This window comes from Corvus brachyrhynchos, unplaced genomic scaffold, assembly GCF_000691975.1.
Source record: "Corvus brachyrhynchos isolate BGI_N302 unplaced genomic scaffold, ASM69197v1 scaffold595, whole genome shotgun sequence".
Classification (NCBI taxonomy): domain Eukaryota; kingdom Metazoa; phylum Chordata; class Aves; order Passeriformes; family Corvidae; genus Corvus; species Corvus brachyrhynchos.
Window position 1 is genome coordinate 128,037 of NW_008238373.1, and position 15,087 is coordinate 143,123.

The 15,087-nt window shown below is 37.7% G+C and overlaps 1 protein-coding gene across 1 annotated transcript in view; it reads left to right on the forward strand.

The window, feature by feature from the left end:
- Nucleotides 1-15,087, forward strand: part of STXBP5 (syntaxin binding protein 5) — a 107,143-nt gene that overhangs the window by 15,718 nt on the left and 76,338 nt on the right. The window contains exons 4-5 of the mRNA XM_017736359.1: nt 11,695-11,776; nt 12,581-12,681. Coding sequence (XP_017591848.1) covers nt 11,695-11,776; nt 12,581-12,681 — 183 coding nt within the window. The remainder of the gene's footprint in view (nt 1-11,694; nt 11,777-12,580; nt 12,682-15,087) is intronic.

Here is a 15,087-nt window from a genome sequence, read left to right on the forward strand (position 1 = left end):
CAAGGCCACATTAATTTTAATGATCTGGATTTGGTGCTTAGAAACTGTCTTGAGGTTGGATGAAGAGTCCTGTTCCAGACAATGCTTTTCTTTTGTCTGAGCCCTTGGTATTTTCATGTTATGCCATTTCTGAAGTGCACTTTTTCACAGCTGGAAACTTCCATAGAGAAGGTAGGAAACCCTGTCTATTTGACATCTGTAGCTTCAAGCTTTAACATTAAAACCTCAGTAAAGCTTTGGACTATGGTGATAGTCTGCCTCAAACAGCAAGTGATTTTTTTTTTTTTCCTTTAAATTTTCTCTTTGGGGTAGTACTGTGACCAGTGGCGGTGATCAAGGTTACTTTTTTGTAATATACATAATTGCTAGGTTTTATCTTTTAACTAAACAGCAGCCATTTCACTTTCTTCTAAGCAGTTCTTGTGTAAATAAGTTGCTGAAGATTCCAGTGCGAACCAAACCACTTAAAAAAAGTTCCAACTTCCTTAGTTTTGTAATTTAACAACAGTCACTTTGAAGGTAATAGTTTTGGGGAATCTGGCTGTATTTTTCTTCAAGCATATCTTTGTGCAGACTTGCTCTTTACATTGCCTTCTCTTTACCATGGTGAAAAAAGTGAGAAGAGCAGTGGAAATGGGAATGTGTTCTCTTGGCATTTGGGGAACAGGGTGGTAGTGAAGGAGATGGAAGTGCTATGTGGGAAGGAAAACTTCTACTGTTTCTTCAGCCTTTCCTTTACTCTGCAGGAAGCGTACATAAACGCTCAAGTTTCTTTACAAACCCAACCCCCTGAACCTTTCCTTGCTCCTAATAAATCAGAGATCTAACTATTAACTTTCAGTGCTTGTATTTTTCTTAAGACTGTCTTACTCATGCAGAAATGTTGGTAGATATTTCTGTTAAGGTACATGATTGTGGAAGAAACTTGAGAGTTCTGAGCAACATAAACAGCCCTCTGGGGGTTTGAAGGTCCTTGAAACAACAATTTGCTGTGTATGGCACTTCTTCATGTTCCCTTGGAACTGGAACAGTTTCAGTTATGTGAAGTGAGTTGTAATATATGGATATCTGTTATTTTGGATACTTTTGTCTAGAGGAAAGACAGATGTTTTCACTGTGATACTTGCTACTGTATGACTCAATCTTGTAGTACTATTACATGTGTTGTAACTCTTGAAATGCTTCCTGTGACTAAACAGAGCCTGTATTTTAGGATGTTGAGGTAATGCTTTGGATGGGATATGGGCCTAATCTGGATTTTCCCCCCTCTTTCCAGCTTCCTTTATCCCCTCTTTTCAGCTTCATATTTTCATAAAATTTATGGCAAAGTATTATCTGAAGACTTCTTGTCTTCAGTCAAAGTTGATTGAAATAGCTCTTCAGAGTCAGATTATTTGTTTGTTCTGCTAGTAAACCAAACATTCTTGTAATAGCAGGGCAGATGAGCACTGCCTGAATTACCAAACATCACTTGGAATCTGACAGGCACTGAAAGTAAGGAGAATAAGAGATGGGGAAATTCTCTAAAGTATCAGGAAAAAAAAATTGCTGAGACTACAGTTGCAAGGTAATACTTCCTTCCGTCTCATAAAGTACGTGCTAGGGAAAACTGCAAGGAAGATGTACAGAAGTACCTTGGACTGTGCTTTTTCTGTTGATGATCTGTTTTCCATCTTGTTGTAGTCTTAAACTGGGCTGTGGGTACTTGGAAATTTCATAACACTGAATTATTCCCTTCCCAGTGCTAAGAAAAACCCTTGGGTTTCTGACACCCACAGCTTGTACAAAACAGTAGCTTAGTATTTATACCCCTGTGGGAACTCTTTAGCACTGTGCATTTCTTGGGGCTAAGGAAAGGACCCATCTGAAGTCCTCAAGTACACTGAGAAAGAGAGCAAACTACAGGATCTAATGTGGCACCTGCAACAAATTTTAAGAGAAGAGTTAAGATGGAATGGGTAGTGTTATTTTTAAGGCTATGCTTTACAACTTAATAATATTGAAGACACATGTTTTAATGCAAATTTTTAAAATCCACCAATTTAGTTTTTGTTAGTAGCCACTATTCTTTTTACACTTAAAAAATTAAGCTGAATAATGGAAAACATTTACAATTGAGGTTGAGGTAGTGCATTAACTTTTACAAATAAATTACCATCATGCATTTGAGGAGATGTGAATTAAGGTTGAATAAGCAACTTCTAGGGACAATGTCAACCTTTTAATAGTCCATGTCAAGTTGGATTTCTGGTAAACACAAACCATAAAAATACTACTTTATGCAATGCTGGTATGCAACCATTTTTGCGGTGTGAAGTGGAGCTCTATGTAATAGCAGAAATGCCTGGACAAAATAACTAAAATTGCAGGCATTTCCACAAAACAGTAATTTCTTTTAATGTTTTGGCATGTATTTTTCCATGTCCTGTGAAAAGCACCAAAAAATGCAGAGCACTCTAATGAGTGGGCATTGGTTTTGCATATTTAAAATAAAGAGTTCTAGCTCCATGGTACCCCTTGTTTATGCGAGGACCTAGTTTCCTCTCTTGATTTTTGTGGAATAGTGCCATCTACTGAATTGTTGGTATTGTACCTTGGTTTTTCATTTGTGGTGGTAATTTTGAGCAAACCTATAAAATGGTCACTACTGTTTTGATAGTAGTGAAATAGTAAGTTTCTCAGTCCTTTGGTGATATGCAAAACTAAAAATTATGCTGTAGTGGAACATTGAGGAGGCTTAAGAAAGTGAAAAACACTGTCTTAGTGTTACAAAATACTTAAAGTAGCAATTAAAGTATAGCTGTTGATTGCTTACACTTGAGGCTAATTTTAACAATTTTTTAGTGTCATTTTGAATGAGAATATTTAAGAAGTCTCTCCTTCTGTTTTGAGCAGACAAGGGAAACTTTTTCCCAAGACCCATTTATTCCATTATGTTTGAATTACTAGGGTTTAGACACTGCTAAAAAGCAATAGCAGCTTTTTGTGATGCTGTGCCTTTGAACATCACGTGGGGTATTTAGAAGATCTTTCAGCTTGCAACTGCTATGGATCTGGGGACAGATTGTCATACCAAGTTGATATAGACAGAAGAGGTAAACTTGTACCTGCCACCTGGATCTGGGATCTAAGTTTCTCCTTCTTGCCTAATACCATGGAAGTGTTGGTACTTCTAATCCGTGACCTGCTTAGCACTCCGACAAGTGACTTTGCTGGTAACTACTTCAAAAAGCTGTGTAAGCAGAAACATGGTATACCTGCATCACTGTATTGATAAAACTTCCAATGATTAAACTTCCTTCAGAAGGATGTTTGGAAGAGGAAGTTATTTCTGTTGTTAGCACGATGCAAAATGGTGTGAGAAACAGAAGGGTAGATTTAAGCCTCATCCACAAGTCAAGTGTTAAAAGACTGGGTCCAAAGGAAGGAGCTGATACCAGTACTGAGAGAGAAACTACAGCAAAGTCTGGGGGAGAAGTTCATACACATGACCAACTTTTATTTTAATTTGAGATCTTCTTTAAGACCTCTTCCTATGCCTAAGTCACCTGCTTTTTCTGCTGCCTTTATCAAACCAAGTGAGTAAGTTGAGTGGTAAGTTGAATAGCAAAGGATGGGGCAACACCTGGCTTGAGGTAGAAAAGGATTTAAATGGGATTAGTAATTAATTTGAGAAATCAGGCATTGGTGCCAAAAGGAAAGTTGTGACAATAACCATAAATGTCTGCTGAGTGATAACAGAAGGGGGACACACAAGATGAGGTAGCTTACATAAGTTAGAACAGTACCTGTGGTCTTATTCTATATAACCCCATAATGGTGTAAAGGGTTAATGAGGTACAAGTAAAATTGGCTCAGGACACTACACTCACTGCTATGAAGTTTGTGAGGAGGGGATTGGAGAATAGGCTTGTGTGTGAACAAAGCTGAGACAGAATGACTGGTGATTATAGTTAGTCTTATGTCACTTCTATCCAGTGGTTGGTGACTTGGTAATAACTGAAGAGAACTTGCTTGTCAGACAAGAGTTAAGGAGAAGTATTTTAGACTATGCTGTGAATGAAGAGTGATTTCTGGACCTAGCAAAACACTTTACAGTCAGAAATAGGTGTTGACAGACAATAATTGATTGGGTAAGGATTGGCCATGTTCTTAGTAAATGTTAAATTGTCCTTTTATTAGATAATATCCATGGTTATTTATGCTTTCATAAGCTGAATTAAATAAGTATATAAATTCACTTAGCATCTAGTTCTAGAACATTACACTCGTTAATGCTGCTCTTGGCAATGTCTGTACATCTGGACTCTGGGAAGAGACATCATTCTTATTCCAAGTGTACATCAGTTCTAGGAGCATAGAATGCCTCTGCCTTTATTCTTGGCCAAGAAGCTATGCATGTAAAGAGGAAAAGCCTGGTTAATTATTAATATTGTGATCTAGTATGTTGAAGTTTGACTTGGAAACTAAACTGGATTAAATGGATAACAGGTGAGTAGGATTTGGAAGCATGCAACAGACAGCTAAGGTTTTTACCTCTGTATTTTGATGAAGTTCTTCAAAAATACATAATTATCTCCTGAATTTACTCTTATGTGTGCAGTCTTTGGAAAAACTTTACTGAATTAGGAGCTGCCACCCATTTCACTGCATCTTGTGTAGTCATAGGAACCAGTATTTGTAAGTTTCTTACCCTTGTGTTCTACTCTTCTCCTTCTCTTCCATCCTGCCCAGAAAAAGTAGTGGGTTAGTCACCTTCTTTGCATTGTTAGTGCTGAAATACAGGTCTAAGACTAAAGGAGTACAACCTGTATCAGAATGCAAAGTCAGTAAAATCAAGGAAAGCCTGTAGCCTTTTTAGGTTTTTTTCTTGTTTGGTCTAAATTGATGTTTTTACCTCTTCATTTAATGGCATGCTTTGCCATCTGTAAATTGTGCATATAGAAACTTATCATTAAAACCAATTTTGCTTCTTGTTTAATTTTAAGTCATTGGGGTTTTTTTAATCTTGTGTGCATTTGTACTGCTCAATTACATCTTGTTCCAATGAACGATTGCCTCTCACTGACAGCTCTGAGAAAATCTACCAAATACAGCCTTTACAGAAAAGTTGCTGGCACTTTCCATAGCTATTTGGGAAATGCTGTATTTGTGCATATTTATGTAAGCAAGATTGAAGCTTAAGAAGTGCTTTGATCCCTATCTGTTGTTGTTAAAAATGGATTGTATTTAAGTTACTGCTCCCTACCTGTTCACTATCAGCTTACATGCAAACTAGTTCAGGCATTGTTTAATTTTAAAATATAAAACTCATGCAAATTGAGGCAAAAAAAGGTGGTTTTGTGCTTTAAAATAGCTACAACTACCTTTATACAAAAACCAGTGAACAAACTTTAGCTGAGATCTATAGACTTTGGTATTTTTCAAAACAGAGCTCCTTTTTACTCTATCAGTCTGAGATTATTTTTTTTTTTGCAAGTTGACATTGAATCATTTGGCTTCTGGTGTTTAAAGGAGCTGAGCATTTTTCTATAAACAGAGTAAATACTTAAGGAAGCTGCTCTGCACTAATTTAGAAATGAACATTACTGGTAGCTCATTTGGAATTTGAGAAATTGAGCTTCCAGCCAGTTGTTTAATCACCACTTGACTGGAAGTTCTAAAGCTGCAATAGCAAACAGCAGTAGTAGTTTGCTATACCCTGTTAAACTACTGTGATATTTGTAATAGGATCTAACATCACTTTTTAAAATGTTGTGCCTGTTACCGGCCTCCCTCCTTACACTCCCCTGTCACCAAAAGGACAAATTATATTTTATCTTGTTTGGTAGTACATGGATGTGAAAGGTCAAAGTGTATTTTCTAGACAGTATTTGACTGTAGTATTTTCTGAATTTTTGAATAACTGTCTCTTGCTAAATAACTGTGTCTTGACAGATTGTTCTTTGAGATGGTTGCTGTAGATTATGTATGCGAAAGTAATAGTACTCATTAGATTTGATGAGATACAGTGGTGCATTTTTTTTTTTTTAATGATTTGGGGTCTGATTAAGTGGAAAACTGCTACACATACATGACTATAGTAAAATATGCAGGTATATTATGCAGTCCTGGAGAGCTGTATGCTATGGACTGGTATACATAAGCATACATCGAGTCATCTACTGGTTTTAGGGTTTTGTATGCAATTCAAATCAGTGGTTTGTGTCTTTCTCTAGCCAATAATCCTCTTTTTTGGTCAAAACTGTCAAATGTTTAAGTACTGTTAGGTGTTACAGCTACAGTTTTGAGAAGTATCTAGGAATGAATATTAAAAGCTGCTACAGTTTCAGATTTGTCTTAAAACTCTTGAGCTATTGTAACAGTGGCAATTCTGATACCTGGTCTGTCTTTGCTGTACTATCAAGACTTTTTATAACAGTGTAATAAAAAAAAGATGCCAATACCTGTGTGGTGATAGTTTGGAAAATAATTTAAATTATAAATGTCTTTGTATACCTCAGGGTATACAGCCTGCTGAGCTGAAAGACAGGGACAGGAGCAGAATTAGACCCCCTGTAATCCAGGAAGAAGCAGTTAGTGACCTGCTGAGCCATTTAGGCACTCATAAATCTGTGGGACCAGATGGGATTCATCCACGTGTACTGAGGGAGCTGGTGGAAGAGCTCACAAAGCTGCTCTCCATCATTTATCATTAGTCCTGGCTACCCAGGGAGGTTGACTGGAGGTTGGCCAACATGGCATCCATCCACAAGAAGGGCAGGAAGCAGGATCTGGGAAACTACAGGCCTGTCAGCCTGACCTTGGTGTCCAGGAAGGTTATGGAACAAGTTGTCTTGAGTGTGATCGCATGGCGCTTACAGGAGAGCCAAGGGTTCAGGCCCAGCCAGCATGGGTTTAGGAAACCAGGTGACCTACCTTGTGCACGAGGGGCAAGGCTGGGGATGTTGTCTACCTGGACTTTAGTAAAGCCTTTGACTCTGTTTCCCACAGCATTCTTCTGGAGAAACTGACTGCTCATGGGTTGGACAAGTGTACTCTTTGCTGGGTTAAAATGGCCAGGTCAGAGGGTGGTGGTGAATGGTGTTGTATCCAGTTGGTGTTCGGTCACAGGTGGTGTTCCCCAGGGCTCAGTGTTGGGGCCAGTTCTGTTTAATATCTTTACTGATGATCTGGATGAGGGGATCAAGTGCACCCTGAGTAAGTTCACAGATGACACGAAGCTGGATGGGAATGTTGATTTGGTGGAGGGTAGAAAGGCTCTGCAGACAGATCTGGACAGGTTAGATCAATGTGGTGAGGCCAGTGCTATGAGGTTCAATGAGGCCGAGTGCCAGGGCCTGCACTTCAATCACAGCAGCCCTGTGCAACACTGAAGTCTTGGGGAAAAGTGTCTGGAAAGCTGCCCAATAGAAAATGACCTGGGGGTGCTTTTTGACAGCTGACTGAACTTGAACTAGCTGTGCCCAGGTGGCCAGGAAGGCCAGTGGCATCCTGGCCTGTATCAGCAATAGTGTGGCCAGCAGGACCAGGGCAGTGATTGTCCCCCTGTACCCAGCACTGGTGAGGTCACACCTCGAGTGCTGTGTCCAGTTCTGGGCCCCTCACTACAAGGGCATTGATGTGCTGGAGCATGTCCAGAAAAGGGCAAGAGAGCTGGTGAAGGGTCTGGAGCACAAGTCTTGTTAGGAATGGCTGAGGTAGCTGGTAGTGGTTAGCCTGGAGAAATGGAGGCTCGGGGGAGACCTTACCACTCTCTACAACTGCCTGAAAGGAGGGTGTTGCCAGGTGGGGATTGGCCTCTTCTCCTGACAGGACAAGTGAACGTAGTCTCAAGCTGTGCCAGGGGAGGTTTAGGTTGGATATCAGGAAAAATTTCATCGTGGGAAAGGTTGTTAAACATTGGAATGGACTGCCCAGAGAGGTGGTCGAGTCACCATCCCTGGAGGTGTTCAGGAAAAGACTGGAAGTGGCACTTAGTGCCGTAGTCTAGTTAATAAGGTGGTGATTGGTGAAAGGCTGGACTTGATGAACTTAGATGTCTTTTTCAATCTAAATGATTCTGTGATTTTGGACAACTGCCTTATGCTGAGGGTTGAACTGATAACTATAGATTTTGCAACTGTTTTCTATGTCAGAGGCATCAAGGTGAAGAATGCCCCAGTACTCCATAGGTCTACTCAGAGTAACTAAAGAATTAAAAAAAAAAAAAAAGACTGGTCTTCTCTGACTTTCATAAATATTCTGGAATTAATTTTTCAGACATGATTTCTAAGGGCAGATGCGAACTGAGTTGCTGCTATGTAGCTAAGCTATAAATAATAGTAATAACTTTAAAAAAGAGTATTTTGCAGAGACAACTTGCATATTGCTAACTGAAATGCCTAAAGTGTAAGCTTAAGTCTGAAGCTTGTTTGAAAAAATATCTTTTGGGAATGTTGCCTTTCTCATAAATTAAAGTGAAATCAGTGTTATGGGATATGAATTCATGTGTTATGTGATACTAAATTAAGGTCATACTGTGATTTTCTTGTGTATTACCTGCACTTCTAGCAGTTATGAAAATGAACACTGATGTTAGGACATGAGCATGTTATCTCTTTCTTCTCTCAGGCACAGCTGTTGTCTCTTGTTTTCTTAAAAAATATCCTTGAAGACAATGAAATACTAGTGTTTTCCAGGGTTAATTTCCAAAAGGCAGTGGGGAACATGGAAGCAATATTCAAAGGTACAGCTGAGAAGCTATTAATTTATCCAATTTGTTAATATTTGGAATAGGGAATGAAGCAGGGATAGTAGAATGAACTGCTTGGAATTGAAGGAGCAGGGATGGGTCTTTGATTAGAAAACTGCTCAGAGCAGACTATTTCCTCTAAAGCTGCCCTAGGTCTTTGGCAGAGTTTTTCCTGTCTACCAAATTAAAATGCTTTGCTCATCTTGTCATTATTCATTATAATTTTTGCCTGTTTTGGGAACAACTATGTAGTAGATGATCACTGCTTAGTACAGGGAGCTCTCTTGCCTAAAGCACACATACACAAGTATAGCGGATTTGGGCAAACTGCATTTCCTGGGCTGCTGCCTGTTTTGTGTGGTTGAGAAATGCTTCACATGTACTGAAATGGGAATGTATTATCCTTCCACAGTCAGGCTTTGTGACGTGCTTTTTCAATTCAGCATACCCTGCAAAACTGGGAGGCTTTGCATGGCTTTAGAAAAGAAGATTAATGCTGGTTAGGAGGATGATATTAATTTGAGATGAGAAGAATAATTTTAGCTACTAGGTGAAAAAGTGAAGATGCCATAATCCTTGAGTAAAGAAACTAAATAAGACTAACTGCAAGGACAATTTTTTTTTTTTTTTAATGACAGCAAGCACTACAGAAGAGGCCAAACTATTTTCACATCTGGATGGGAGTTTCCACTAATTTGTTAAAGAGGGATTTGCTTTGAATATGTAAAACTTGTGTGATCTTACTCCTAGTGCTGGAAAATGTGGAAGAATTTTTTGTTTAAGGAAACATTGAAATATTCTTAATAATGAAATTTTTACTGACTAGTTATAACAGTGCTTCCAGAAATATTAGCATCAGAAGTGCTTGCAGAAAGCATCTGAGGAATATAATTTGAAGGCAGAAGTAACTCGAGCAGTCTATGGACTTATGTTTTTCTGGGTCATATTCCTCTTATTTTGAGGCAAGGTAGCTGTAGAGTCTCAATTCCAAATAAACTCTGGATTTATGAGCAAGGTTTGCATTTAATTGTGTTGGAAAATGATGTTCAGGGGAGGGCCTGGGAAAATCTTTTATTAGAACACTACCTGTGTCAGTGCAGATAAACAAGTTTTATTCCTATATTTTATTAATTCAATTCCTGTAAGCATCTGAATCTCACATTTGGAAATTGTTTTTGTCTACTTCTGCAAATAATTATTAATTCAAGTGAATGCAGATGCATGAGGAAGGCCGAAGGCCATCGGCTCTGAAACTTGTTATTCCTTGTGGGTTTTTTCAATCTGGCAATTTGTGTAATCAATCCATAGTTAATATAAGAGCAATGATTTTACATTAAAAGTATTCTGAGTTGGTGTAGGAAGGTATCATTTATGGGGACAACACCCCCTCTACTCTTTTTTTTTTTTTTTTTTTTTTTTTTTAAGATATAAACTGTGACTGGAATACAGATGAGTTCTTTGTAAAAAAACATATTGATAAGAATGTAAGAATGTAAAATAAAAGCAAAAAAACAGGTGAGGCTATCTGACTCTTTAAGTCCTTCCATGGCAGAACAAAATTAAATTACTTACTCTGTTGGGGGAAGAAAGCTGGTATTAAGTTTGGGGGAATATTCAACATCTGTTTAGTGTATATCTCACCACTTAGCTGGATGTTATGCAGATTCATTAGTCTAGAAGAATGTGATTCAAGTTTTAAAGTTAAAATATTGCAGTGTGTTGAAGCAGACTTCTCCCTGCTGTTTTTCTACCTACATTTTATTTCACCAGCTTAGAGGCTGAGCAGGAGATGTCTGAGTTTTGATTTGCATGCAGCCTAGTAGTCTTTTCGGCCTTCCAACTGCCTGTAGCATGAATGCACATGTTTTTTAAGAATGCACATTTTATCCACTTTGGTTTTTTTCAGCAATTTCTCAGTAAATGGAAAGCTTGCAGAATGGGTGAGAATTACACTGTTTTATTAATTTTTAGCATATACTGAGAGGAGAAAGTTGTACATACATTCCCTGTTTTGTATACAGCTTTGGAATCATTTCCTTTCTTCCAAAAACTAAGGTGCTTCTTTAAAACAAGAAGTGTTCAGCCCTGACAAATTATAGTCCAGAAACTCTGGGCATACAATGATGATGAAATACTGACCAGTTTGCTTAATTCCTCTGTTGTTTCTGCTCGATCTCCTAGATGTTGGAGAACTTAATTTTGTATCAGAAGCAGGTGCATAACCACATATAAAATACAGAATGTTTGCAACTAATAAATGAGTTATGTATGGAGAACTGAAAGAATCTGTTTTGCTGCTGCTTCTATCAATATTCATTATGGAAGGATAGGACTAATTTGCATATGAGAGTGAAAATGAGCAAGCTTTTGTTATCTCATAGCTGGTGTGAATCCAGGAAGTCTTCATACAGAGATCCTGGAAATTTACATTATACATAATTTTCCATTGACTCCTCCATATTTTGACTACTGATCTTCTCATCTCTGTCACAGCAGATTTTTTTTAATATGCCTTATATTATTCAGCTCTTTTTACCTTAAGTAATGTTTAAATGGTGAGAAAGATCCTTTGGCATTTGAAAAATGCAATAATTTTTTTATGATGCTTATTTAGATTAACTTCCTTTTATTGTAGTTCTTATATTTAATATTGTTAAAATAACTGCTTCAACATTCTTCAAGTTGTCCATGATGAAGAATCCCTTAAATCACTGTAAGTTAAGCAGTTATACATAATTTTTATATTTCATAGTAGGTTTTTCAAATTTTGTGTTACTTTGTGGCATTTATAAACTACTGTTTTGGTAACAGCTCTGTGTGATTAGATATGTTGAGTGCACTAGCTAGAAGCAGGATCTTAGCCTGTGTGAATGTGGTATTAGTGAAAGTGAAAATGTTGGTTATGCTGTGTGTTTTGTTTGTTACATGCAACAATTATTCCTTAATGGTGCCAATTCCAGCTTTGGTCGGCCAGGAGTTGAATGCTACTGTCAACATGACAGTGGAGCTGCAGTAATCCAACTTCAGTTCCTGATTAATGAGGTTAGTAAAATAATTTATGTGTAATTCAGAGAAGGTATGGAGCATATTTTCTTTAATTTTTCATTAAGCAAGCATTAAAATTAGCTAATATAAGTGATGTAGCATGAATAGCAAACAGTAATAATAATTATAAATAAATTAACTTTTTTAGTTTTGGAAAATGCTTGACTAACTGCTGAGAATGTCTTTGTCTCTAGAGTACTCTTTTGTTATAAGCAAGAACTAGGAATATCATTTTGTGTCCTTGAACATTGCAAGTTATCTTTGCAAGTGGTGAAGTACTTTTCCAATAGTACTACCAGTTTCAGTAGGTACTTAGTTTTATTTTGATAGAGTTACAGTCTTAGACATGAACTGAATAATGCTGCCTCAGTTTCAGATGTGTTTTGCTAGGGATGTAGCAGCTGAGATCTGACAGCAGTGCTGTTCTTGAGCTAGCTAGAGGCAGGTTTTTAGAGGGACCTCACTAGCTTTCTCAGCACATAGATATTAGTAGCTCAGTTCATTGCTTGATTTGTCTACAGGGATGGACATGAGGAAACTGATGAGCACACACTGGAAAAAGCTTCTTCCCCACCACCTCTCAGTATAGCACTGAAACAAATATGAGTGAGCTGAACAACGTGTGATCACATCAGTTGTCTCATTACTGCTACTTAGAACTTACCTGTGCTATGGTGTTGATGCACATGCTTACTCATTTTTTTCCTCCTGGTAATAAAGATGTAGTATATTTCCACTGTGATGATACACTGTTCCTAGGGTTATGAAAACAAGTTGACTAAAACATTTTCTTTCTCATAGGGAGCTCTTGTGAGTGCCTTGGCTGATGACACCTTACACCTGTGGAACTTGCGCCAGAAGAGACCTGCTATACTTCATTCACTCAAATTTAACCGGGAACGGTAGGGACTGGGTTATTATTGCACTGCCCCTTAGCATCGCAGTACGTGCTATTGTAAGATCAGATTTTATTAATGAAGTCCAGGTTGTAACTTGGTACATAATTGAAACTGGGCTTACACTGGGTTTGAATTTCAATCTGTTAGGGCCTTAAATAGTTGTGAATAGACACACTACTGACCTAAACTGAGATGTGTTTTCTATCACTTTATGTATTGCATTGCTGAACATCAATTTTCATATCTTAAAAAAGTGGTGGGATAAAATACTTTGAATATATGTCTTCAGAGGAATTTTGGAACAAAAGGAAGTGTATGCACCAACAAGACAGGAGAACTAATTCAGTTTTTTTTACCTGGAATTTTTTCTCCATTAATGGCAAAGCAGAATTCTGTAGTGTTAGAGCTCTTGTTCATATCAGAGTAGCTGAAAACAGCTTGGGTTTTGACTAAAAATTTTTATACTCAAGTAATAGAATTGTAAGCAAGCTAAAGAGGTATTTCAAATTAAATTTCTGAAAGTCAGTTGACTAAATTTCTGAAAAAGATGGACTTTTTTTTTAAAAGCAAGTATTTCTTCTTTTCCAGTATATGTAAAGTCTCAGCTGGAATTCTGTGTTTGCTTTTGAACAGTATGCATTAGCGATGGACTGCTTGAGGAGCTCAAAGAATGCTAGCAAGAGCACAGAAAAATCTGTGACTTTTATCCCTTTTGAATAGGGCAGGAGGTAATAAATTTTAAGTAATGGGTAGCAACAGAAGAAGTTAAATACTTATGTAATACCTTCTAATGTAGTGTCATGTAAAGTGCTAAACAAACTGTTGGGTGGGTTAAATGGTAACCTTGTAGTTTTAAAGAGCAGGTTATGAACAAATTCATTAGGACCAACATGAATGCAGACTACCGGGTTTTTGTGTATAGAGGATTCTAAGTACCTTTTGAAATTATTTCTATAATCACCATGCACAAAATCTGACCAGGGCCTGTAGAAATAGGACAAGGGGTAATGACTTTAAAGTGAAAGAGAGTAGATTTAGATTGGGTATTGAAAGAAATTCTTCGCTGTGAGGGTGGTGAGACACTGTAACTGCTTGCCCAGAGAGGCAGTGGATGCCTCATCCCTGGAAGTGTTCAAGAATAGGTTGGATGGGGCTTTGATCAACTATCTACTGAAAGATATCCCTGCCCACAGCAGGTGAGTTGGACTAGGTGATCTTTAAAGACCCCCTTCAGGCCCAGAAAGTTCTGTGATTCTGAACTGTTATATGGAAAACAGAAAGCTTTGTTAGCTGAGGCAAATTCTCAACCCCAGATGAGTGATAGTGTTCCTTTATACAGCATAAAAGTCAAATGGAGAGAAATGCAGTTTATAACCCCTAGTTTAATGAGGGTTATCAAAGTGTAGGAGATACAGTAGTATGTCCAAACTGAATTTCCTACCTCTCCCTTCCTTTTTTTTAGTGACTTTTCTCTTGTAGTGTCTACTTAAGTGTCAGTGTAAAATTAGGGTTTGTATCCTGAAATCACACTTAAACGTGGGCTTCTAACTAATGCTTTAAAACAGGTATCTGAGGAGGTGATTCTGATTGTGTGCAAATCTGTTGTAAGCTGGCTTAGAGTTTTAGATGTATGGGTATCTTTGGTTAAGCAAAGTGAAAGTTTTAAACTGTCCTTTTTCTGTCAATGTGATGATGTCAGTAGCAAAACCTGTCACAGGGAGTTGAGTGTGGGTAGAAAGGGGCTCGGTCACTGATGTTGCTTTAGTGGCTGAATTAGTTACTAATCCTGTCTTGCTAAGGTAGGTAATGAGAGCACCATAGTTACCATGAGTGGCGTAAGCACAGCTTGGGACAAGGGCTTATTCTTCCAGCAATTTTAATTTTAAAATATCTATTGTGAGAACATATAAAAGTAGCCAGAATGCTTAAGATTCCCAGATATGTACATTGTCATAGCCACTTATGTTGTGCTGGATGACTGTTAACTGTTTTCAAATATTCTGTTTTCTTTTGACTAGTTTATAAAATAACATGTAATTTAATTATCAGGTAAATATTTTGATTTGAACTCAAACCGCAAAAAATTCACTGTTGAATAATTCTAAGTAGGGGCCTTTATACACTCAGTTCTTAGTAATTCATTATGCCTAGTATGTTCAATATGCTGTATGAATCTGAAGTAAATGGGCTTTTCTTAGGTCGATTTTATGGTGTATATTAACAACTAAGTTTATTGAGGAGAGTGTTTATGAATAAAATTGGGTCTTCTCTGTGACAACTCACCCTTAAGGGAAAGGAAGTACCTAAGATTCAGAAGTGCTCATTGGTGGAAAGGAATGTCAAAAGTCAGAGGGTCCACAAACAATCAAAGTTTTATTGATAAATTACACACTTGGTATGGAAATGGGC